This window comes from Magnolia sinica, chromosome 19, assembly GCF_029962835.1.
Source record: "Magnolia sinica isolate HGM2019 chromosome 19, MsV1, whole genome shotgun sequence".
Taxonomy (NCBI): domain Eukaryota; kingdom Viridiplantae; phylum Streptophyta; class Magnoliopsida; order Magnoliales; family Magnoliaceae; genus Magnolia; species Magnolia sinica.
The window spans coordinates 44,965,899-44,992,985 of NC_080591.1; the positions used below are offsets into that span (position 1 = coordinate 44,965,899).

A 27,087-nucleotide genomic window follows, 5' to 3' on the forward strand; every position below is an offset into this window, starting at 1 on the left:
TTATGGTGTAAGGTTGTCCTTAGAACAACATTTGTATTAACGTCTCAATACTTGATTATTAAAGCTGCCTTTTATTTCAGCATTGTGAATTGATTTCCTTTATTTGGCTATCATACTCTTTTACTCCACTGTTATTATTTTAACTTGACATACTCCTATTCACCCCTCCCCCCTCTAGGACATATAGCTAGGCCGTTTCACTCACATTAAATAGACAAAAGTTTCCAATGGATATAAAATGGTCACATTTATGACAGAGTTCGATATCATCGAGCGGGGTCGATAGCATCGACTGACCACTTGATGACACGAACTCAACTCTCAAACACTTTTGAAACTTTTTGTCAACTGGTCGAGGAAATCGAACGTGCGTCGATGTCATCAGATTTTGAACTCCGAATTCATCGACACGAGGTTTGATTCCTCGACATTTGAAAATGTGTGAGCATTTACCTTTGAAATATTTCAGGTATATGATATGATCGAGCATCACTCGATATCATCAGAATTTGAATATCGATGATATCGAGGGTAGTGTCAATTCATGGATAATTCCAAGGAATTTTTCCTATAAGCTTGCTGGACAGTTTTTGTCCACTTTGGATGACATTGACCATGCCTCATATGATCGATATTTGAATATCGATTTTTATCGAGTGACCTTCGAACTAAGAAAAACAACCTGAAAAACTTGCTGGATAGATATGTGTCCCAATCCGATATCATCGAAGTGCTTCTAATATCATCGAGATTTGAATTCCAAGGATATCGAGGAGTTATTCGATATATCGAGGATTACATGATTTGCCTTAGCAGTACTTTGGACACAACAGACTAGATGTCTATTTTATCGAGTTGGCTCGATGGACTCGAGGTTCAAACTTCGATAATATCGATGTGTCCATTGATCCATTGATAATTTAGTCCAGATTTCTTTGTGGTTGCTGGACATCTTAGGTCCTCATTTCGAGAAGATCGAGTGAGCTTCGAGGACATCGACAACAAGGTTCGATTTCATGGAACTACTTGTCGATAAATCGACAAAGGTAGAAAACTTAAGGATTTTCCTGAAGTTTTGAAAAAGTTTTCTAACAAAAAACCTTAGGGTGTTTTATTCAATTTGAAGGGTTTTAATTACCTAGTGTTTTGGGACATGGGATGTGAGCCTAAGATTTACCTGTGGCGAGTTTGGTCACACATCCAGTTGGGGCAGACGCTTGATCAATCTTCCTATGGGGCTCCTTTATCTAGCTGACTCAACACTCACGCTAATTGACAAACCAGGGCACTTTCATCCTTAATGCCTTCAATTGCTGACAAGAAGCCCAGTCCCAAAGCATAATTCAAAGTGGGAGCGACACCTAGTTATAAGGTTTGTACAAATATTGGTGCCAATACAAGTAGATGTACCATTTTCTAAGTCGTTGCTTTGTTAAGTAGCAATTTTAAAAAAATTAATTGAGAGCAACAATTTAGCAATTTGTAAGATAAATATTATCAAGAAATAGTTAATAACACAATAGGAAATTAACTCATTGATATTATTACTGACTCATATTTTCTTTTTTTACAAACATCATGTCAGACTTCTTTTTTACACTGTTCCAATTTTCTGTTTAATTTTTTATGTCCAGCGATACAGGTTCATCAACGAAAGAGTTCCAAATAGGCCGTCCTTGCACCCCAAATGAGAACCAAGGTGAAAGGCCTGAGATATATTTCACAAATATTCAGTATGTGATTTGCACTAATCATGGCCCACCAATTCGTATATGTAATGGTTGCCATATTTCATAAATAATTGTTGTTTTTTTTTTTTAATAATGTATTTTATAAGTAGGGACTAATTCTATTTGATTTCATCACAAATTCAAACATTAAAGAACTTGAGATGCAGATTGGTTTACCCACCAAAGTAAAACATGTGGCCCACATAGGGTGGGATGGCCCCTCTACAAATGCCCCAATTTGGGTAAGTTCTTAAGATTTTTATTCAAATGCATTAAGGCTTTTTGATGAAAAATGAATGCTTCTATGTGGCCCACTAGCAAGTTGTTTTCCTATTGTCTTCTATGAATAAAATGCACTTTTTGCTTAATTACTCACTTTTTTTAATAGAAATAAAGGGAGGTGTTGAACGGGGTTTCTGAATGTAATCCTTGTGGCTGTTGTGAACCGTTTGGGCTTTTAGTTCCAGGTTACTGAGAGAAAATGCAATGAAGTTTTTGATGGCTGACATGTACAGAAACCCTGCGCCTCTTCAATTTGATGACCCGGGCTCAGATGTCAAGTATGTCACCCTATGTGTTGAAGATCAGGACTGCCTAGGCCAGATAAAGAAGCTGCAGGAGTATTTCGAAAAGGTCCTTTATTGTTCTTATCGCTGTTGTTTAGTTACACGCATTGTTTTCTTAATTTTATTTCATTTGGATACAAAAGGGGGAAATAAAATCCCATAGCGGATGACAAGTGGCATGCCTAAATGCATGTGATTTGTGACAGTTATAATGTATCTCCTAAATGCATGTGAGTTGTGACAGTTATCTCAATGTCACAACAATCAAATCTGTAACTACATTGGAACTTTAGCAAACTAGAGTTTAAAGATGTTATTTTTCACTGCTATAATATTAGAATTGTGTGCACTATTGTAACGCCCTTGATTTTCAGGGGCCGAGTAGGAACTTGACTCCCGAATTCCTAGTGCCACGTATGCCCTAATGGGCTTCAGATTTCAATGCATTTGGGTTTATTTATAAGCAATGACGGGTTTAGCAAACCATAATCATGAGAATATCATAAAATGTAAATACGGGCCGCTAAATAGGTAAGATATCCGGAATACAACACCAAGAAAATCCAACCGGGAACTAGACCCACCCAGATAAATATCCCAAAATGACTAGGGCCCTTGCCCATGTCCCGCGACCATCCAACCATGAACTAGAAGAAACTACTGAAGTCTGGGATTGTGTCCGCTCCTCCTTGTGTCATCTGCACTGACATCATCTAGCGCGTCCCGCTCCAAGGTACCTGTATCAATACCGGATTCTGGTTGGTGTTTTAGAACACCGTCCCAAAGTGGGAGTGAGTAGCTAACTCAGTAGTACCATTAGCAATAGGCCACAAAAATTATCATGTATAGAGTACATTTAATGAACAACATACATCATAGAACCCTAAATACTATTGTTAATGCAAATGCATGGTTTAATGATATGATTCATGCCCCTCACCACAAACACTCCCTTAAGCGACGACATCTAATGGTCGCAATGATCAACACTCCCTCAATTGCGACTTTGACTACCTAATCGCCACAATAATAATGTAATGTCATGAAATATGTTAACCAGGTTGGTTAATTAGGTTCATTCGTCTAGCAGATTAGGGAAACTGGAATACCCTTAGTGGAGTTGTTGCCCTAATCCGATCGCATGGCTCAAGGGCCGTGGTCATATGACTCTTGCGATCCTTAGCCTTATATGGGGTAGTCAATCCCAGAAACCATAATCTCAGAAGAAAATAATTAGGACTTAAATGTCCAACTCGCCGTCACTATGGGGAGGACATCGCCCCAGCACTGGCCGACAACACGGGCATAGTGTCCCATTCCACCGTCCCCGGCTCACGAGTTTAAGTGCTCACTGGACACTACGGGGAGGCTCGTCACCCCAGTGCATGCTAAAAGTATAGGCATAATGTCCCATACCACCATCCCCGGCTCATGAGTCTTGTGAGTCGTAAATTATAGTTAATAGTAGGCGCAATGGTCTTAGGGTACTTCGGGTTCATACAGGCGTGATCAAACATGATTAACTTATAAGGTGTAAGTGATATGTTTTCTAGCTCCTATGATTGTCAAATTTTGTAGTGCCAAAACCTCTTGGAATCTATATCTTGTGTAGCTCATCTTCATGTTCAAGATCATGCAATTCTTGTACAAGTTCAAGATGTTCCAATTCAAGATTCAAGCATCACAAGTATAAGCGATATACAAGTTCAAGAACTATATCAACTGATAGATCAAGCTTTCAAGCTTCGACATATGTCAAGACAAAATGCTTTACTTTGGTACTTAAAGCTCAAGGTGAATTTCAACTCAAGTAATTCAAGTTCAAGCTTCAAAGTGTTTCAAATTCAAGATTCAAAGTGTTACAAGTTCAAGCTTCAACATATGTCAAGATATTAAGCTTCGTGAACTTCAAAGATCAACCATCAACCGAAACAAAAGATGTTTCAATTACACTTATAAGGTATGAATGACCCTAGATTGACCATAGGTTAGGTCATTTTGATTGCATACTTTAATTGGGTCACTATATAAGTGTATAAATTGTTTCTTGACTAGTCTTAGCTTATGTTCGACTAGTCCTAGTACTGGCTTGGCCAGTCTAAGAAAATCCCTGACCAATCCTAGGTTTATTACTAATTTTTAGAATTTTCTGTTATAGCTTCGACCAGTCCTGGAGACTGCTCAACCAGTCGATTCAACAGTGCTCGACCAGTTGAGCAGGCTTGACTCAAAGTCCAACAACCAAATTAGGTTCCACACGACCAGTCGTGGGCATGGCTCGACCGGTCGTGGAGGCCACTTGACAGGTCGTGCAGGCCATTCGACCAGTCGTGGAACGACCTTATCTTATCGCGCTCGAAATTTTAAAAATTTGTTGGTCATTCGACCAGTCGAGCTAACCTTTGGGCCAGTCGAGCGAACAGTTTCTATACTTATAAATAGAGCACGATTTTCAAAGTTTTATATTCAATTCACGCAAAATTAAGACACCACTCTGAGAGATAAGTTTGTGATATTCTTAAGCTATTTAGTGCTCATTTAATATTATCTTTAATGTAGCTTTCTGCATTTGATTTTGAGATTCTACATTTCAATCCTATTTTAAAAAAGGGATTTAAGGTTTCCCCTTTCTTGGAATCAAAATCAAATCAAGCTAGCCCAGGTGATTTAATTTAAAAATCATTTAGAACATAGAACCTTTTTCATAAGTGAGTGTGAACATTGAACATCTACGTTAAACTTCTACTCCGAATTGGTTCTACCGGGCTGCATCAAAGGAGAATATCTAGATAAGTATTTTACATTTCTGTAAATCTATTCTTTTAGTTTCTTTGAGATTGTGCCAGGAAAAATCTCTTTCTTTTTGGTTTGTCTGAGGTGATCTAGAAAACTCAGAGTGTGGGGTTTTTGAATTGTGTAATTCCACTTGAAAGACACAATTGTGAAGGTTTTAGGTGAACCTTGAAAAACCTATTTCATAGTGAACGCTAATATCCACTATGTGAGGATATTGGGAGTGGAGTAGTTGTGTGGCTGTTTTTCTAAATAGTTAGTGTACACACAAGCGAACCACTATAATTTCTGGTCTTGTAGAGAATGATTGATTGTGGCATTGTGTGAATGTTGTAATTTTCTTTTTAAGCATTTGTGGAGAATGTTGTAATCTCTTTTATGCAAGTGTGAGAATGCCGTAATAGCTTAGTTATTTTCTTTACTATTTTATTCTTTATTCCTCTGTATCAGTTTGGGATTTTGATACACAAACCATTCTAGAAATCAGGTTGTCCTACCATAAGCTATTGGTTTTTGGTGTAAGGTTGTCCTTAGAACAACATTTGTATCAACCTCTCAATACTTGCACATTTGAGGTTGTTATTCATTTCTACTTTGTAGGATTGTTTAAGTGTTATCTCTATTTATATTTGTTTAAATTCTGCATTTAATTTTTAATTTGGCATATTTCTATTTACCCCCCCTTTAAGACTCTTAGCTCGGCCTTTTCAAGTGGTATCAAAGCCTAATAGCTCGCTTTAATTATTTTTTGGATTAATTTCCTGAGCTAATCAATCTGAGCTTTTTGAGATGTCAAATTTTGATAGCTTTTCAGTCACTAGGCCTCCACCATTTGATGGCTTCAACTATGCCTATTGGAAAGCCAGAATGAGGATTTTCTTAAAATCCATGGATAAGAGTGTGTGTGGTAAGCCACAGTGACTAATTGGACCCCTGCTACCACTGAAGTGACTGGTACAGATGGATCTGTAACTGTAAAAGTTACACCTTATTTTACTTAGACCAATCTTCAGAAATGTGAGAGTAGTGTCAATGTAAAGGCTCTAAATGCTATTACTTGCACACTATCACCGGATGAATTCAAGAGAATTATATCCTGTGATACTACAAAGCAAGCCTGGGATGTTTTGGAAATGATACATGAGGGAACAACAATTGTCAAGAGATCTAAAGTCCAAATCTTTCATGGACTTCTATACAAGATTGAATGACATTGTCAACTCTATGTGGGGTCTTGGTGATAGAATCTCAGAAAGTAAAGTCTGTGCAAAGATACTACGCTCACTACCTAAACGGTTCAATTCAAAGGTGATTGCGATCCGGGAACTTCGGGATACGGATAATATGACGGTAGAAGAATTAGTTGGTTTCTTACAAACTTATAAGTCAAACTTTAAAGCTCCTAAAGGTAAATCCATCGCCCTTAAATCTTCTAAAAATATTTCTCAAGAAAATAGTAATAATTCTGATTTAGAAAATTCTGAAGATGATATGGCCCATCTAGCTAAAACGTTTTAGAAGATTTTCAAAAGTAAAAAGAGGGTTGATTTGTAAAAACCTAATAAAAAGAAAAAATCTAAATCTAAAACCTGAAAATCTTTAAAAGACAGTCAATGTTACAACTGCCATGAATATGGGCATCTAGTGAACAAATGTCCTAAAAAGGACAAACCTAAAAAGAAAGGTATGTTGGTTACTTAGGATGAATCTTCCTGCTTTGAAGCCTCTTCTGAGTCAGAAGATTCTAAAACCAAGTCAGGTAATGAAGTTATAGCCCTTATAACTCTAGCCAAGTTCACTTTTTCAGATAATGATGATTCAACCAGTGAAGAAAATTTGAATAGTGACCATGAAAATGAAGAAGATCTTCAAGATACTTATAATGCCCTATACAAGGAAAGTTGCAAAATTGCTGTAAAACTAAAACTTCAGAAAGAAAAGTTTTGAAAACTAAAAGAAAATTTTGATAATCTAGTCTTAGAAAAATCACATATTTTAGATTGTTTTGAAAAAACTAAGTGCGACATAGATTTCAAAACCTCCCAAGTTGAAAACTTAAAATCTGAAAATGAAAAGCTAAAAATTGAAGTCTCTTCACTTTTGAGTTTAAAAGACACATGGAGGTATGCCCAAGGTGATCCTAAGTTAGAAAAACTCTTATCCGGATCTAAAAAATGTGGCGATCAATCTGGATTGGGCTACGACAAAAGTATTCCTCCCAAACATAAGAATACTCCACTCAAATTTGTGAAAGGGGAGTCTTCTTACTCAAAAGGGAAAAGTCAGAATCAAAATTATTCTAAAAATGCTAAGACTTTTCAAAACTTAAAACCTAAAAGCAATCATATCAACTATAAAAATCAGAATAGTAATCCATTAGCTAAGAAAATTGTTGATTTACTTAAGGAGCTCTTAAAATCTAACTTAGTGGGTCGGTCTTATAACAACTACAAACATAAGAAGACCAACTATACTCCTAAACCCAAAACTGTAATGAAATGGGTCCCTAAGGTTACGTGTTTGGTTACCCACACCGCTTTCAAAGCTTTGAGCCATTCAAAGTGGTACCTAGACAGTGGTTGCTCCAGACACATGACAGGTGACAAAGTTCTGTTCACCAATCTTAAAGACATGACTAATGGTTCAGTCACATTCGGTGATGGTAGCAACTGCAAAATTATTGTCCAAGGTACGGTTCAACTCTTTAACCTCCCTTTATTTGAGAATGTTTTATATGTTGAAGGGTTAAAACATAATTTACTAAGCATCTCTTAAATATGCGATAATAATCATAGTGTAAAATTCACTAACCAAGGGTGTGAAATTTTAAATAAAAAAGGTTCTGTAATATTAACTGGTCACAGAACTTCTGAAAACTGCTACATTGTGAGTTATTCAAGCTCATCTAATCTATCATGTTACATGGTCCATACTAATGAAACTGAAATATGACATAAACACCTCAGACATGTACACTACCGCAACTTGTATAGATTGAGCAAAAGAGAGTTGGTAATAGGTCTACCTAAAATACATAAATTAGACAAAATATGTGGCGAATGCCAGATTGGTAAACAAACCAGGAGTACTCACAAAAAGGTGAACTCTAATGCCATATCTAAACCACTTGAACTTCTCCACATGGATCTCATGGACCAACTAGAACAGAGAGTCGAGGTGGCAAGAAGTATATTCTAGTAATTGTTGATGACTTTACTAGGTACACCTGGGTAGTCTTCTTGAGAGAGAAATCAGAAACTCTCGATGAAGTAAAAAGGGTACTTAAACGTATTCAAACGGAAAAAGAATCACAAGTATCTAAGATCCATAGTGATCATGGTTCAGAATTTGAAAATAGCAGTTTTGAGAAATTTTGTAATGATTAGGGAATATCACATGAATTTTTTGCGCCCAAAACACCACAATAAAATGGTGTAGTGGAAAGGAAAAATAGAGTGCTTCAAGAAATGACAAATGTTATGCTAAATAATATGAAGCTTCCTAAAAACCTTTAGGTCGAAGCTGTAAATACTACTTGTTATATAATTAACCGTGTTTATACTAGAAAATCAAATGGTAAAATGACTTATGAAATGTGGTTTGATAAGAAGCCTCCTGTCAAATACTTTCAAGTTTTCGACAGCAAGTGCTACATTTTACGTGACCGTAAAAATCTGGGTAAATTTGACACCAAAAGTGATGAAGGGATATTTTTAGGGTATGCTCTGAATAGTCAAGCGTATCAGGTTCTTAATAAGAGGACTGGTGTAATTCAAGAGTCCATTAATGTGGTTATAGACGATCACTTGAATACATCTGCTTCAAGTTCAGAAAATGATGAAGTTCTTTTAATTGATAAATCAGACTCTTCATCAAGTCAAAATAACACTGAACTGAGGATAGTTAAAGACCATCTATCTAATCAAATCCTTGGAAACCCTCTCACTGGTGTGCGCACTCGTAAACAACTTGAAGATATGTGTAACTACGTGTGCTTTACATCTCAGATAGAACTGGCTAACGTAAAAGAAGCTCTTACTGATGAAAACTGGATTGTAGCGATGCAAGAAGAGCTCAATCAATTTGTTAGAAATGATGTTTGGTATTTAGTTCCAAGACTGAAAGATAAACACATTATCAGAACAAAATGGATTTTCAAAAATAAGTGTGATGAACTTGGTAATATTATTAAAAAAAAGCTAGGCTGGTTGTACAAGGGTACACTCAAATTGAAGGCATCAATTATGATGAGACCTTTGTCCCAGTAGCTCGTCTTGAATCAATCAGACTATTTATATCCATTGCGTACTTTAGAAAGTTCAAAATATACTAAATGGATGTAAAGAGTGCATTCTTAAACGACGATTTACATGAAGAAGTCTATGTTGAACAACCAACGAGTTTTGAAGACCCTAAACATGCTAATCATGTCTACAGCCTAAAAAAGGCACTTTACGGTTTGAAACAAGCTCCTAGGGCATGGTATGAAATGTTGACTAAGTTTCTAATAAGTCATACCTTTATAATGGGAAGTGTTGATAAGACATTGTTTGCAAAGAAACTTAATGATCACATACTATTAGTGCAAATCTATGTTGATGATATTATCTATGGATCTACCTGTGCTAAATGACTATTGAGTTTGCAGATCTTATGAAGTCTAAATTTGAAATGAGCATGGTTGGAGAAGTAAACTATTTCCTAGGGTTGCATGTCAAACAGCTACCTGATGGTTTCTTTATTTCTCAAACCAAATATGCTCTGAACTTAGTTTAAAAGTTCAGATTTGAGAGTGGAAAAATTTTGATACTCCAATGAGTACTACTCTAAAACTCACTAAGGATTCAATAGGTAAGAGTGTGGATCCTAAGTTGTATCGCAGTATGATAGGTAGTTTGCTTTATTTAACTGTGAGCCAACTTGATATTGCATTTAGCATAGGAATTTGCATTAGATATCAATCTAACCCTAAAGAGTCACATCTAATTATTGTTAAGCAGATTACGCGATATGTCGCCAGTTCAGCTAATCTTAGTCTCTGGTATCCACATGATACTAGTGTGCAATTAGCTAGTTACACGAATGCTGAGTGGGCTAGTAATATTGATGATTGTAAATCAACCAGTGATGGTTGTTTTTATGTCAGGATCTGTTTGGTTTTGAGGCTAAGTAAGAAACAAAGTTTCGTATCTCTCTCAACAGCTGAGGCTTGAATATATTGCTGCTGGTAATGCATGTACTCAGCTTATATGGATGAAAAGAATGCTAAGCGATTACGGAATTGCGCAAGATACTGTGGTTTTATATTGTGATAATTCAAGCACAATTAATATCTCAAAAAATCTAATCTAGCATTCACGAACCAAGTATATTGACATTAGATATCACTATATTCCTGAATTAGTGGAAGACAAGACAATTTCTTTGGATTATATTCCGACCAAGACTCAACTTGCTGACATATTCACAAAATCGCTTGACAAAAGTAGGTTTGCTAAATTGAAATTTGATCTTGGTATGTGTAATATGAATTGATGTTTCATGTCTTTCTGTATCATAATGTATATATTAGTTATTTTGAATTTTTAAAATTCAAATTTTATGAAAATTTGCACATTTTGTGTTGTGCATGACCAGTCGAGTACATACTCGACTAGTTGTGGCACGACCGGTCAAGCATGTACCTGACCTGTCGTGAAACATGGGTTTGCCCTTTTATTTAGAGAAAAATCACTTTTTCTTCATTTGGGTCTTCTTCTCCAACGAGCCCTAAATCGACCAGTCGAACCCATCTTCGATTCCTCCATGGTTAGTGCGTTATTTTCAATTTTCTTGTAGATTCAAGTCCTTTACACTTCCTTTTCTTCATTTATGTTGTTTATTTCATGCTTTATGTTGTTTTTTGAGGTTATCTATCAAAAAATCTATTCTACTAGAAACCCATTTTACCTCTTTTAAAATCTTATTATTCTTGATTTCTTTATTGTAAATGGAGGGTAGAACCAAGAAGAAAGGATCTCGTGGTCCCTCTTCATCTTGTTCAGCTCCTATCACAGTGCGCTACCTTCGGTTACCCGAGGATGATCTCCATTATGTGTGGGATATTTGTTTACATAATGTGATATTAGAACGGCCTGTTAATGTTGATCATTTAGCTCTGTTTGATATCCTTTCCTCCTTCAGTCTGTAGGATGGGATAACATACTTCATTGGAGTGGGCCAGTTTGCCGCTACATTGCGCAGGCTATGTATGCATGCATTACTGATTTTTCTACTAAAAATCTAACATTTACTATTGTGACCAGAGAAGGTCCAATTGATGTGGATCATCATCTTATTTCTGGATTAATAGACCTTTCGGTTAATGATGAAGGTATTCACATTAGTTCTCTAGTGGTAAAAGCTTTTGAAACTGAGAAGCGAATGCTCACTAGGGATTTATGTAATATGGATGCGAAATGGATTACTAGGAATGCACTTGCTTCCAAGTTTATGTTACCCAGATACAAAATTCTTTATAGGATTTTCATTTCAAATGTCTATCCTCGATCTGGTAACAAAACCGAACTTATTACATTCATGGTTCGTATTTTTCATTCTATCATTTTTGGAATCTCTGTATGTCTTCCATCTCTGATTTGTCATTGCATGATTCAGTTCCGTCTCCACCCAGGTCACAGTGACATACTCTTTGCTTATCTTATGACCGTGTTAACCACCCATAGTTTAGTGGTTATGCCTGTTGGAGAAGCTCTCATTCAACATCTACCCTCCAACAACTCTAACATTAACAAGATGAATTTGAAGTTGGCCCCGGCCAAGTTGATGTGGGTGTTAGTGGAGCTTCTGCCGCGAATGAAGAGGAGGGTGATTTGCCTCCAGATGATATCAATACAGATGACCTTTTTGATGAAATTGAATCTGATTTTGTTGCTGATCCTGATTATCAGCCATCTGACTTTGATGTGCGTTTGCACTCACTTCAGGAGAAGGTTGAAAGTATGAATGTGTCCCATAAAATGCAATTTAAATATATGCGCAAGTATCTGAAGCGCGTTAACAAGGGACTTCATCAAATTAATCCTTCCACACTTGCTCCTTCATCGAGTTCAGATTAGTATTTGAATATGTGTTATGTAATATCTTTTGAACTATTTGAATTTCTCTTGTTTTATGTTCTTGGACATGCTTGCTTATGGACCTGATAATCTTGGTAATCTTATTCCTCATTACTCTTCTATTTACTTCCTTATTTATCTACTTCCATTATCATTTCTTGGTTCTTTCCTTTATCATATTATGACAAAAAGGGGAGAATTTTATCATGCTTGCGAAATATGGAATTGTGAATTGGTACTTTTTTTTACTGTATGATATTAAGGGGGAGTATTGTTGAGTATTAATGAGAGTATTAGTGCGTATTGATTTAATCAGGTTGTTGTAACTGGTGCATGATTCTTTAACCATGTTGTTGTAACCGGTGCATGATTCTTTGTTCTGCATATATGGTGCATGATTCTTTTTTGTGCGTGTTATGCTTATCTTATTTTAATGAAGTGTGTTTTGTCACAAATTTGACAAAGGGGGAGATTGTAAGTGATATGTTTTCTAGCTCCTATGATTGTCAAATTTTGTAGTGCCAAAACCTCTTGGAATCTGTATCTTGTGTAGCTCATCTTCATGTTCAAGATCATGCAATTCTTGTACAAGTTCAAGATATTCCAATTCAAGATTCAAGCATTACAAGTATAAGCGATATACAAGTTCAAGAACTATATCAACTGATAGATCAAGCTTTCAAGCTTCGACCTATGTCAAGACAAAATGCTTTACTTTGATATTTAAAGCTCAAGGTGAATTTCAACTCAAGTAATTCAAGTTCAAGCTTCAAAGTGTTTCAAATTCAAGATTCAAAGTGTTACAAGTTCAAGCTTCAACATACGTCAAGATATCAAGCTTTTTGAACTTCAAAGATCAACCATCAATCGAAACAAAAGATGTTTCAATAGCACTTATAAGGTATGAATGACCCTAGATTGACTATAGGTTAGGTCATTTTGATTGCATACTTTAATTGGGTCACTATATAAGTGAATAGACTGTTTCTTGACTAGTCTTAGCCTATGTTCAACTAATCCTAGTACTGGCTCGACTAGTCCAAGAAAATCCTCGACCAGTCCTAGGTTTGTTACTAATTTTTAGGATTTTCTGTTATAGCTTTGACTAGTCCTGGAGACTGCTCGACCAGTCGATTGAACAGTACTCGACCAGTCGAGCAGGCTCAACTCAAAGTCCAGCAACCAAATTAGGTTCCACACGACCAGTCGTGGGCATGGCTCGACCGGTCGTGGAGGCTACTCGACCGATCGTGCAGGCCATTCGACCAGTTGTGGAACGCCTTATCTTATCGCGCTCAAAATTTTAAAAATTTGTTGGTCCTTCGACCAGTCGAGCTAACCTCTGGGCCAGTTGAGCGAACAGTTTCTATACTTATAAATAGAGCACGATTTTCAGAGTTTTATATTCAATTCACGCAAAATTAAGACACCACTCTGAGAGATAAGTTTGTGATATTCTTAAGCTATTTAGTGCTCATTTAATATTATCTTTAATTTAGCTTTCTGCATTTGATTTTGAGATTCTACATTTCAATCCTATTTAAAAAAGGGATTTAAGGTTTCCCCTTTTGTCATGCCCCAAACTCGGAAACCGGGCACACAAAATTCTTGATCGCCGAATTCGGTGCTGACAGCCTTCGTAATATCCCATTCTCGGCTCCCAGCACCCATACACTAGGTTCCGATCTTGGGATTCTACAAGGGAGATTTCTAACATGATTTTGACTTGTAATGAGCATAACCATAAGCATAACCCATGAACAATAACCACAAGAACACCATCACAAAATCCACTATGATAAAAAAACTTTGAGTACAATGCGTATGAAGGAAAATACAAGATAATGATAATAACGAAAACTCTAGAAGCTCGATTGTACACTCTTACTGCAGCGAGGCTACGGCTGCATCCTGGTGTCACCTGCACGCATCAATCGTGCATAAGCTTATAGAAAGCTTAGAGGGTGGTGTAAGTATGTGCGTAATGTGAACGTGCTCAGAATGCAATGTCAAAGTAATGCGAAATCATGTTGATGGGTACATGAATGCAATCAGCCGTACTAAGGCTATGCGACGTAAGATATGAATACTATCGGCCATATCAAGACTATGCAATATGAGATGTAACTCAAGCATGCCAATCCTTATCCAAATCCACATATCAATGCAGCTCATCACTAGAGCATCAAATATCAGTATAATTCTCATTCTGGATAATCATCAGGGTTTATTACACTCCAAATGGCATTGCCCCTTTCCCTAGCCCGCGGCCCGAGTGAGAGTAAGAAACCTCACTATTCGCCTGGCCAATAGTCTGCCAATACCTATCCCGTATGTCAATAGCGGACCCATTCACGAGCTGGTTAAACTCAGCCTATTAATGCCCCCTATGCTTGGATGGGTAAGGCCACACCCTTTTCCAACCGACCATGACACAGTGGGAGACGCGGCCTCCTGGTATTTGCCCGTCGTGCGCTTATGTATCCACTCAGTCTCAATGTTGGAGTCATCCTCTGGTACCATCGAGTTTAGAAATTTTCACCCAGGGACATCTATAGTACCCCGATGCTAGAAATAGTATTTTCGGTATCCAATCTGGCCACCCACAATGTGTCTATGGAAGCCACAGTCCTGATGTTGCTACCGCACACAATAATCATAATCACACAAATGACAATGTGCATGAGTCACGCAGTCCAATCATGCATCAATCCTGCGCATACAGTGCGCTCATGTGGGGTGACTCAGCTTATCAGGGAGTCTCATAGACTGCTTGCACTATGGCATATGCAATGGCCAAGCACATCTCATAACAAACATGCAGATGATGCGTATGGGCATGTATCATGATGTTATGCTATCACAAACTCGTATTCGGCATCAATAGCTAGTATCGGCAATGGGCACGATAATCGACATTGATAATCAACCTCGACGGTCGATGATTATCAAGCAATATCAATGGGGCCCAAGCGTTTGGGTTAACCCACTAGAGAATGGTGAGGAAAGGCCTAACAAGGCCTATGGGAAGGTCATAATGTGGACATTCAACTATCATTGCCCATAAATGTGGACCTTTAACCAACATTGCTCCCAAGAAATGACGCTCATAAGGCCAATCGTATAATGGGCCCACGGCCTCATATAAGGGCCTAATATACATCATCATGGGCCTCGCTTAAGGGGCATATACGCATCACATTGGGCCTCACTCATGGGCCAATATATATATATATATATATATATATATATATATATATATATATATATATATATATATATATATATATATATATATATAACATCGGGCCGAATCAAATGGGCGAAATCAATGAGCCAGATCAAATGGGCCGAATCAATGAGCCGGATCAAATGGGCCGAATCAATGGGCCAAATCAAATGGGCCGAACCAAATGGACCAAATCAATGGGCCAAATCAAATGAGCCGAATCAAATGGGCTAAATCAATGGGCCGAATCAAATGGGCCGAATCAAATGGGCCAATTCAAATAGGCCAAATTAAATGGGCCGATTCTAAAACTATTCATCCATTGTTAGAAATCATTTTAAAGCATTTTCTAAACAAATGAATAATGTCAAAAGACCATCTGGACCATACCAAAAACCACAATGGTGATGAGGATTTCCACTGTAAAAATTTAAAGGGGGCCCACCATAGCGTTTATTTTCCATCCAGACTGTTCATAAGGTCACAAGGACTTGAACAGGGAGAGAAAAATAAATATTATATTGATTCAAAACTTCTGTAACCAAAGGGGTTTCAATGATAGACGTTCAGCACCACTGTTTTCTGCAGTGTGGTCCACTTGACAACTAGATCTGTCTCATTTCCAGTCTCAAGCTTGAGACGAGCTAGCCAAATGGATGGACGGCTGGATGTGGCACATCCATCATGCAGTGGGTCCCACATAATGGATGGTAGCCAAATGGATGGACGGCTGGATGTAGCACATCCATCATGGTGAGGACACTGATGGCACTGTCCATATGGACGGTGCAGATGTAGCGCGTCCAGCGATGGTGGGTCCCACTAGATAGATGGATGGCATGGATTATCCCCACGTACCAGCAGACCAACGGCTGGATGATGGGTGGGTCCCACGTGGTGGCCACCCTATTGCCCTCCCTCTCTCTATATATAATATATTATACTATATTATATTAATTATTATATTATTATATATATTTTTTGTTGTAAGCCAGTCATCCAGCGTCCTGGACAGATGGCTGGATGTAGGACCAAGGCATCAAGGGCCCACCGTCCTTATCATATGAACAGTGAGGGAAGATCACATGCCTCATGGTGGTGCCACGTGGGTGGGCCACCATTATTTGAATCAAGATGATATTCATGCTTTCCCTCTGTCCAAACCCAGTGTCTGGACGGTCTGGTTGACATAAACATCACGTGGGCCCCACATTTTCTCCAAGCAGATTTCTAGTTTTCCCTTTAACTGGCACCGTCCAGATCCACCATCCAGATCCATCTGGACAGTGCCGATTCACATGGGTCCCACGTGGGAATGGCTCACCATAATGTATTTTTATATATAATATATTATACAATATTATATATAATCTAAATATATATATATATATATATATATATATATATATATATATATATATATATATACACGTGTGTGTGTGTGTGAGAGTGAGGGCTACCAGCGTCCAGCCACCATCCAGCAAGTTGGACGGTGCTGGATGATGTACATACATCGGTGGTCCATGTGGTGTGGCCCTACCCATTAAAGATCAAGCTGAAATTTGCATTTTCCTACATCCGGGCCTGTCCAGACGGACGGGTAGCAATCCCATTCGCTGGACAATCCAGCAAGGTGGGCCCACTGCATGGATGTCATTGATATGATACATACTTCAAGATGGGTCATAAAATCAGGGAGAGAGAGAGAGAGAGAGAGAGAGAGAGAGAGAGAGAGAGAGAGACGGTGTGTAGGGAGGGACCCTACCACTATGGGCCCCTCAAGATTACAATACATATATCGAAATGGGTCCCAACACAAGTGGGTCCCCCTAATATAAAATCAATGGTGGATCACCCACCTATCGGCCTTCTTCCTTAGCTCCTTGGACTCGTATGCTCTGTGCCTTCAATTTTGATGGAGGTTAATGGATATTGGAAGGTTGAGATGAGATGAGAGGGTAGGAAAGTGGGTCACACATGTTTTTAGGAGAGAGAGCTTGGAGGTTGAAAGCTCTCATGGGAGTTGGGAGATTACTTGGAGAATGAGAGAGAAAGAGAGGTGATGGATTGATATAGGATGGGTGGAATGGGTGTTGCAAAGAAAGGGATGGAGAGTGTAAGTGTTATAGTTTATAGCCCTATTTGTTGTCAAATTTGTGGTGCCAAAGACACTGTTATGAACCTTGCATCTGTGAAGAACAATACTCTACTCAAGATCAACTTAGGTTGACAAGCACTGTTCACAAGTTAAGAATCTCAAGAAGCTTTCAAGTTCAATCTCAAGATCTCCAAAAGCTCTCAAGTTTAAACGACAGCAAGACTTCAAGCTCCATTACTTTCAAAGGACACTCGTCTCTAAAGTTTCAATGTCCTTACTTCACTTTTGACGTATGACTGACCTTAGGTTGACCTTTAGAGTAGGCCATTTTGGATACATAATTCATATGTTTTATATAAGTGAGTTTGGTCTGTTCTAAGACTAGTCTTGGACTTTGTTCGACTAGTCCTAGCACTGCTTCGACTTGTCTAAACATTTCCTGAATCAGTCGTAGGTTTGTTATAAAAATTGAAAAATTTCTGTTAGGCTTTGACTAGTCCTGGGGACTGTTCGACCAGTCGTAGGAACAGTGTCGACTGCATCTTCGACCAGTCGTAAACCTACGACTTAAAGAACAACTTTGAAATTCGGCCACCTACGACTAGTCGAAGGGATCCTACCACCAGTCGAAGGAGACCTACGACCAGTCGTGAAACTGCCAAATCTTATCATGCCCAAATTTTCAAATATCTATTGGTTCTACGACCAGTCGTAGAGGTCCTTAGACCATTCGAAGGCGTGATTTGCTCACCTATAAATAGAGCACGAATCTCAGAATAAATTAAGCAATTCAAGTTAATTTAATTCGGTCTTTTGAGAGATAAGTCGGTGCTCCATATAAGCTAAGTGTGCATATTTAATATTCTCTTTCTTTAGCTTTGTTAATTGATTTTGTTTCTTGCATTCCAATCTAATCTGAAAAGAGGAATTGTTGTTTTCCTTTTTCTGGAATCAAAATCAATTAGAGCTAGCCCTTTTGTTTTAATTTAAAATCTATTAGAACCTAGAACATTTATAAAGTGAGTATTGGACATTGAACTTTGACATTCAAATCTTTACTCCGACTTAGTTCTTCTGGGCTACTACAACGAAGGAGAAAATCAGGTATTTTACAATATGTGTAATTTACATTGTTTGGTTTTATTTGAAGTTAAGCCAAAAAAATCTCAAAGTTGTTGGTTATCTGAGGAGAGCCAGAAAACTCAGAAGTGAAGGTTTTTGAATTGTGTAAGCCCTTTGAAAAAGACACAATTGTGAAGGTTTTGGGTGAACCTGTGAAAACCTATTTGATAGTGAACGCTAATATCCCCTGTGTGAGGATATTAGGAGTGGAGTAGCATTCTATGTGGCTGTTATTTAACAGTTGGTGAACACACAGGCGAACCACTATAATTCTTTGTGTTGTGGATGTGTGATTTATATTTCCTATCTTTTATCATTCAGAATTGTGGAATGTATGTGTGGATGTGAATGTTGTAAAATTTACATTTCAAGCACAGTGGGGAATGTTGTAATAATTTAGATTTACATTTCAGCATTATATTTTTGCTATCTCTTTATTACGTTGTACTTTAGTTTCTCTATTTGTTCTAGAAATAAGGTTGTCCAACCATAAACTTTGGTTTTTAGTGTAAGGTTATCCTTAGAACAATTTTTGTTTCTATTTCTCTATTTTAGGTTGCTTTCCATTCCTATACTGTGATTGGTGTATAGTGCTATCTATTCTTTATTTCATATTCCGCAGTATTTAAATTTAATTTGGCATAGTCCTATTCACCCCCCTCTAGGACATATAGCTTGGCCATTTCAAGTGGTATCAGAGCCTAATAGCTCGCACTTATTGCTTTTTATTTGGATATAATTCCCGAATTAACGATCTAAGCTATATAAAAGATGTCAAATTTTGATAGCCTATCAGTCACTAGGCCTCCGCCCTTTGATGGCTCCAACTATGCCTATTAGAAAGCCAGGATGAGGATCTTCCTCAAATCCATGGATGAAAGTGTGTGGCTATCCACAGTGAATGAATAGACCCCTCCTACCACTGAAGTAATCGGGATTGATGGTTCAAAATCTATGAAAATTATACCGTATTTCTCTTGGACCACACTTCAGAAAACTGAGAGTAGTGCAAATGCTAAAGCACTAAATGCAATTACTTGTGCACTGTCACCGGATGAATTCAAAAGAATTATATCCTGTGATTCTGTAAAACATGATTGGGATATATTGGAAATGACACACGAGGGTACTTCAATTGTCAAGAAATCTAAGATACAAATCCTCACAACTAAATTTGAGGAAATACGTATGGAAGAAAATGAAATGTTTATGGACTTCTATACCAGATTAAATGACATTATAAACTCTATGTGGGGTCTAGGCGATAAAATTCCTGAAAGCAAGATATGTGCTAAAATACTACGCTCACTTCCTGAACGGTTCAATTCTAAAGTAACCGCAATCCAGGAACTTCGTGATACGGACAATATGATGGTTGAGGAATTAGTTGGCTCATTACAGACTTATGAGTTAACCTTTAAAGCTTCAAAAGGTAAATCTATTGCTTTAAAAACTTCTAAAAATGGTTTTCATGAAAATGATTTAAACTCTGATTTAGAAAACTCTGAGGATGATATGGCACTTTTGGCAAAGAGATTTTTAAAAATTTTTAAAAGTAAAAAGAGGGTTGATTTTTAAAAAGCATTTGATAAAAAGAAACCTAAACCTAAAACTAGAAAATCATTAAAAGACAGTCAATGTTACAATTACCATGACTATGGGCATTTGGCTAACAAATGTCCTAATAAGGGCAAGTCAAAAAAGAAAAGTATGATGGCTACTTGGGATGAGTCCTCTGATTCTGAAGTCTCTTCTGAATCAAAAGTTTTTGAAACTGAGTCAGGGTGTAATGTTAAGGCCCTTATGACTCTAGCTAAATTCACTTTTTCAGATAATGATGATTTAACTAATGAAGAAAATCTGAATAGTGAATATGAAAATGAAGATGATCTTCAAGATGCTTACAATGCCCTATATAAGGAAAGTTGTAAAATTGCTGTGAAATTAAAACTTTAAAAAGAGAAATTTTCTAAACTCAAAGAAATTTATGAATCTCTTGTTTTAGAAAAGTCCCATATTTCAGACTATTTTGAAAAGACAAAATGCAATTTAGATTTTAAAACCTCCCAGTTTGAAAATCTTAAATCTGAAAATGAACAACTAAAACACGAAGTCTCTTCTCTCTTGAGTTTAAAGGAAACCTGGAAATATGCCCAAGGTGATCCTAAATTAGAAAAACTCTTATCTGGATCGAGAAAATGTGGCGATCGATCTGGTCCGGGCTATGACAAGAGTGTTCCTCCTAAACCGAAGAATACTTCTCCCATGTTTGTAAAGGGAGAGATCTTAAACTCAAAAGGGAAAGATCAAATATTTTCTAAAAACTTTAAATCTTTTCAAAAACCTAAAAGACATATCAACTACAAAAAGCAAAACCAAAGTCCTTTGGTAGAAAAGATAGTTGATTTACTTAAGGAGCTTCTAAAGTCTAACTCACTAGGTCATACTTATAACTCTTACAATCGAAAGAAGACCTGTTATCCTCCTAAACCTAAAATGGTTATGAAATCGGTTCCAAAGGTCACTTGCTTGGTTGCCCACACTGCTTTCAAACCAATAAGCCATTCTAAGTGGTACCTAGATAGTAGATGCTCCAGGCATATGACAAGCAACAAGGCTTTATTCACTGATCTCAAAGACATGACTGACGATTCAGTCACATTTGGAGATGGCAGCAACTGCAAGATTATGGGCCAAGGTACAGTTCAACTCTATAACCTTCCTTTGATTAAAAATGTGTTGTATGTTGAAGGACTGAAACATAATCTTCTAATCATATCTTAGATTTGTGATAATAACCATAGTGTACAGTTTTCTAATCAAAGCTGTGAGATTCTAAACAACAAGGGTTTAGTAATACTAACTGGATGTAGAACGTCTGAAAACTACTATATTATTAGTGAATCCAGCTCATCTAATTAATCATGTTACATGGTCCAAACAGACGAGACTGATTTGTGGCACAAACGTGTTAGACATGTACACTACCAAAATTTATATAGATTGAGCAAATGGGAACTTATAAGAGGTCTACCCAAACTACAAAAATTAGATAAAATATGTGGTGAATGCCAGATTGGCAAACAAACAAGGAACTCACACAAAAAGGTGAATTCCAATACCACATCAAGACCACTCGAGCTTCTTCATATGGATCTAGTAGGACCTACCAGGATGGAAAGTCGAGGTGGCAAAAGATATATTTTGGTAATAGTAGATAACTTTACCAGATATACATGGGTTGTCTTCTTAAGGGACAAATCAGAAACCCTTGAAGAAGTAAAAAAGGTTCTCAAAAGTATTCAAACTGAAAAAGGTTCTCAAGTTAGTAAGATTCGTAGTGATCATGGATCTGAATTTGAGAATAGCGGTTTTGAGAAGTTCTGTAGCGACCAGGGAATATTACATGAATTCTCAGCACCCAAAACTCCACAACAAAATGGTATAGTTAAAAGAAAAAATAGAGTGCTTCAAGAAATGGCTAATGTCATGTTGAATAGTATGAAGCTCTTTAAGAATCTTTGGGCTGAAGCAGTCAATACAACCTGCTATATTATTAACCGGGTTTACACTAGTAAAGGTAATAATAAAACAGCTTACGAAATGTGGTTCGATAAAAAGCTTACTGTCAAATACTTTCGAGTTTTTGGCAGCAAGTGCTATATTTTACGAGATCGTGAACATTTGGGAAAGTTTGATACGAAGAGTGATGAAGGGATCTTTTTAGGATACTCTTTAAATAGTCGAGCTTATAGGGTTCTGAACAAAAAGACCGGTGTGATTCAAGAATCCATCAATGTGGTTATTGATGATCACTTAAACACACCAGTCTTAAATTCAGATAATGATGAAGTACTAGTAATTGATAAATCTGATATTTCATCTAATCAGATTGATTCTAAACTGAGGACTGTTAAAGATCATCCAACCACATAGATTCTTAGAAACCCTCTCACTGATGTTCGTACCCGTAGACAACTTGAGAATATATGCAATTACGTATGTTTTACATCCTAGATAGAACCATCTAACATAAAAGAAGCTCTTGCTAATGAAAACTGGATTGTTGCGATGCAAGAAGAACTTAACCAATTTGTGAGAAATGATGTTTGGCATCTCGTACCTAGACCTAAAGATAAACACATCATTGGAACCAAATGGATTTTCAAAAATAAGTCTGATGAACTTGGCAATATAATTAGAAATAAGGCTAAACTAGTGGTACAAGGTTACACTTAGATTGAAGGTATTGACTATGATGAAACCTTTGCACCAGTAGCACGTCTTGAATCAATCAGACTCTTTATATCCATTGCATATTTTAGAAAGTTTAAGATTTACCAAATGGATGTGAAAAGTGCAATTTTTAAATGGCGATCTGCATGAGGAAGTTTATGTTGAACAACCAATGGGTTTTACAGACCCCAAAAATACTGATCATGTTTATCGTCTTAAAAGGGCACTTTACGGTTTAAAACAAGCTTCTAGGGCATGGTACGAGAAACTAACAAAGTTTCTATTAAGCCATAATTTTCAAATGGGATGTGTTGATAAAACTCTATTTATTAAAAAACATATGGATCACATCTTATTAGTACAAATCTATGTTGATGATATCATTTATGGATCTACCTGTACTAACATGACTATTGAGTTTGCAGATTTGATGAAATCTCAGTTTGAAATGAGCTTAATTGGGGAATTGAATTATTTTCTCAGGTTACAAGTAAAATAAAAACCTGATGGAATGTTCATTTCTCAATCTAAATATGCTATGAACTTGATTAAGAGATTTGGATTTGAGAATGGTAAGAACTTTGATACTCCTATGAGTACAACCTTGAAACTCTCAAAAGATTCTGCAGGTAAAAATGTGGATTCGAAACTATATCGAAGTATGATTGGTAGTCTATTATATTTAACTGCTAGTAGACCCGATATCGCTCTAAGTGTTGGTATTTGCACTAGATATCAGTCTGAACCTAAAGAGTCACACTTCACTGCTGTCAATCGGATTATAAGATATGTCGCAAGTACTGTTAATCTCGGTCTCTGGTATCCACATGAGACTAGTGTTCAATTAGCTGGGTACTCGGATGCTGACTGGGCTGGTAATCTTGATGATCGAAAATCAACCAGTGGTGGTTGTTTTTATATTGGAAACTGTTTAGTTTCTTGGTTTAGCAAGAAACAAAGTTCTATAGCACTTTCAACAGCTGAAGCTGAATATATCGCAGCTGGCAATGCGTGTACACAACTTGTTTGGATGAAACGTATGCTAAGTGATTATGGAATTAAACAGGATTCTATGTTATTATATTGTTATAATTCTAGTGCTATAAATATTTCAAAAAATCCAATTCAGCATTCTCTTATTAAGCACATTGATATTAGATTTCATTATATTCAGGAATTAGTTGAAGAAAAGGTTATATCTTGGGAATATATCCCTACCGAGAATTAACGTGCTGATATTTTTACTAAAGCGCTCGATAAAAGCAGGTTTAACAAAATGAAATCAGATCTCGGCATGTGCATTTTAAAATGATTAATTATGCCTATTTATATCATAGTGTATATATTTGCTAGTTTAGTTTTCAAATCTTGAAAAATATGCAAAAATTAGATTTTTTTGGCTTGTACTTAACCAGTCGTGAGTATCCATGACCAGTCGTGCAACGACCGGTCATGTATATCCACGACCAGTCGTGAATTGTGTGGATTCACTTAAAATTTAGAGGAAATCATCTTCTTCTTCATTTCAACTTCACTCTCCAACGAGCCAACACACGACTAGTCGAATCCATCTTCCAAAATCTTCAAGGTTAGTGCTCTATTTACATTTTGCTTGTAGATTTATTTCTAGATTGCTTCTATTTCTCTCTTGGAGTTGTCTATTTTGAATTTAGTTGAGATTTGGGGTTTTTCTTTTGAAAAATCTGATTTGAGAAAACCCTTTTCTCAATCCTTTGCAACTCTTTATATTCTTGAAATCCTTGTTGCATATGGCTTCTAGAGGAAGAAAATCAACGTCCCGTGGTCCGTCTTCTTCTTCCAGATCGGCCCCTATCACTAAGCGTTATCTTAAGGCTCCTGAGGACGATCCATCTTATGTTCGGGACATAAGATTGCGTAATGTTATTGTTGAGCATCTAGTAGATATTAATCATGTTGCTCCTTTTGATATTTTTCCTATGCTCCAATCTGTAGGTTGGAATAACTTATTGCTTTGGGGTGGGCTAGCATACCAGTCCATTGCCCAATCCATGTTTGCTTGCATATGTGCTTTCTCACTAGAAAATTAAAATTTTTCTATCTCCACAAGAGAAGGGCCATTTGAAGTTGATCGTCATTTGATTTTAGCCCTTATGGATATTCCAGTGAATGATGAGGGTATTCACATTCATACTTTATCTGATAAACCCTCTGTCACTGAAAAATGTATGCTGACTAAGGACTTATGCAATTTGGATATACAATGAACGCATAAAGGGAATGCGCTTCCCTTAAGGTATTTGTTACCCAATAAAGAGTTCTTCACAAAATCTTTGTGTCTAATTTGTATCCTCGGTCGGATAATAAATTTGAATTGACATCCTTCATGGTTCGTATTCTTCATTCTGTTGTCAGAGGTGTTAACATTTATTTACCATCCTTGATTTGTCACTTCATCATTCAGTTTCGACTCCATCCTGGTCACAGTGACATTCCTTTTGGATATTTGATGACTGTGTTGGCTACACATATGTCAGTCGACATGCCGGTTGGAGAGGCCCCTATCTATCATCTGATATTTAACAATTCCAATATCAATAAGATGAAGCTGGATTTCCTTCCTGGCCAAGGTGATGGTGTTGGTAGTGCTGAAGCTGAACATGAGGAAGAAGCTGGTGATCTTCTTCCTGATGATATTAACATGGATGATATTTTTGAAGAACTTGAGTCCGATTATGGAAATGATCCAGATTATGAGCCTTCTCCATTTAATGCACGTCTGAGTGCATTGGAAGATAAAGTTGCGAATATAAATGTTAAGATGGAAAACATGTCTGTTGCCCATGATTTACAGTTCAAATATATGCGCAAATATCTTAGGCGCTTGAATAAAGGCATGCATCAACTTGATCCTTCCATTCCTGCTCCTTCATTTGGGTCAGATTAGTATTTTTATGATTACTGGTCTGTAATAACTTTATTACTCCTAACTAGTTTTGAGTTTGTCACTCTCTTTAACTAAGCTTAGTCTATGAATTATGTGTGTTGCTTATGCTATGTTCTCATATCTTGACTAGTTACCTCTCATATTTCTCATTGATTATTTCTCCTCAGTCATCTGTTCTGTGCTTCCTTTGTCTATTGTGACAAAAAGGGGGAGTATGAATATGTTATAGATATGTATATGGATATGGATGTTGTCATGAGGAGGGAGTAGCATTGTATTATATGGTGTTTTATGAGTATGTTACTCAGGGGGAGTATGTGAAGAGGTGTGAACAGAGGTGTGCAGAGGTGGTGAGAGCAGAGGTGTGCAGAGGTGGACTGTATGTTGAATAATATTGATTTACAAGTCTGCAGGATGTCGATTGATAACAATTGGTGCATAATTCTTTGTGTTGTGGATGTGTGATGTATATTTCCTATCTTTTATCATTTTGAATTGTGGAATGTATGTGTGAATGTGAATGTTGTAAATTTTACATTTCAAGCACAGTGGGGAATGTTATAATAATTTAGATTTACATTTTAGCATTATATTTTTGCTATCTATTTATTACATTGTACTTCAATTTCTCTATTTGTTCTAGAAATAAGGTTGTCTTACCATACACTTTGGTTTTTGGTGTAAGGTTGTCCTTAGAACAATTTTGTTTCTATTTCTCTATTTTAGGTTGCTTTTCATTCCTATATGTGATTGGTGTATAGTGCTATCTATTCTTTGTTTTATATTCCGCAGTATTTAAATTTAATTTGGCATAGTCCTATTCACCCCCCCTCTAGGACATATAGCTTGGCCATTTCAAACAGGTATGGGTTTGTTTGAAATTTTGGTAAAAGAGGGATGGGTGGGGAGAGAGAGAGAGAGAGAGTTGACATGGGGAATGGGAATGGGATGGGTTACTTGTACTTGTGGCATGGAGTGTACTTGACTTGATTAATGGGACATGTTGTAGAGATTCTCTCGTAATTCGCAATGCATGGCGTTTCTTCAGAATGAACTCAAGCCCACATCTCCCGGCCCGGGTATTGGATCGGTGCGCGAGTCACGGCATTGGAACCGTGGCGACGACATGGTTGCTAGAGTACAAGTTTCAGGTCGAACCGACTTTGGTATGTAGGACTCGGCTTAGGATCGCCCGCAAACATCAGATACATGTCAAGGGTTGCCGAAATTCTACCGAGAGGACCGCGGAAGCATATGGAACGGTATGGA

At 37.1% G+C, this 27,087-nt stretch overlaps 1 protein-coding gene across 1 annotated transcript in view; it reads left to right on the forward strand.

The window, feature by feature from the left end:
• Positions 1 to 2,137: 2,137 nt before the first annotated feature.
• The window catches only part of LOC131235013 (uncharacterized), a 53,000-nt gene continuing 28,050 nt past the window's right edge, over positions 2,138 to 27,087 (forward strand). Inside the window, exon 1 of the mRNA XM_058232084.1 lies at positions 2,138 to 2,363. Coding sequence (XP_058088067.1) covers positions 2,217 to 2,363 — 147 coding nt within the window. The 5' untranslated portion in view covers positions 2,138 to 2,216. The remainder of the gene's footprint in view (positions 2,364 to 27,087) is intronic.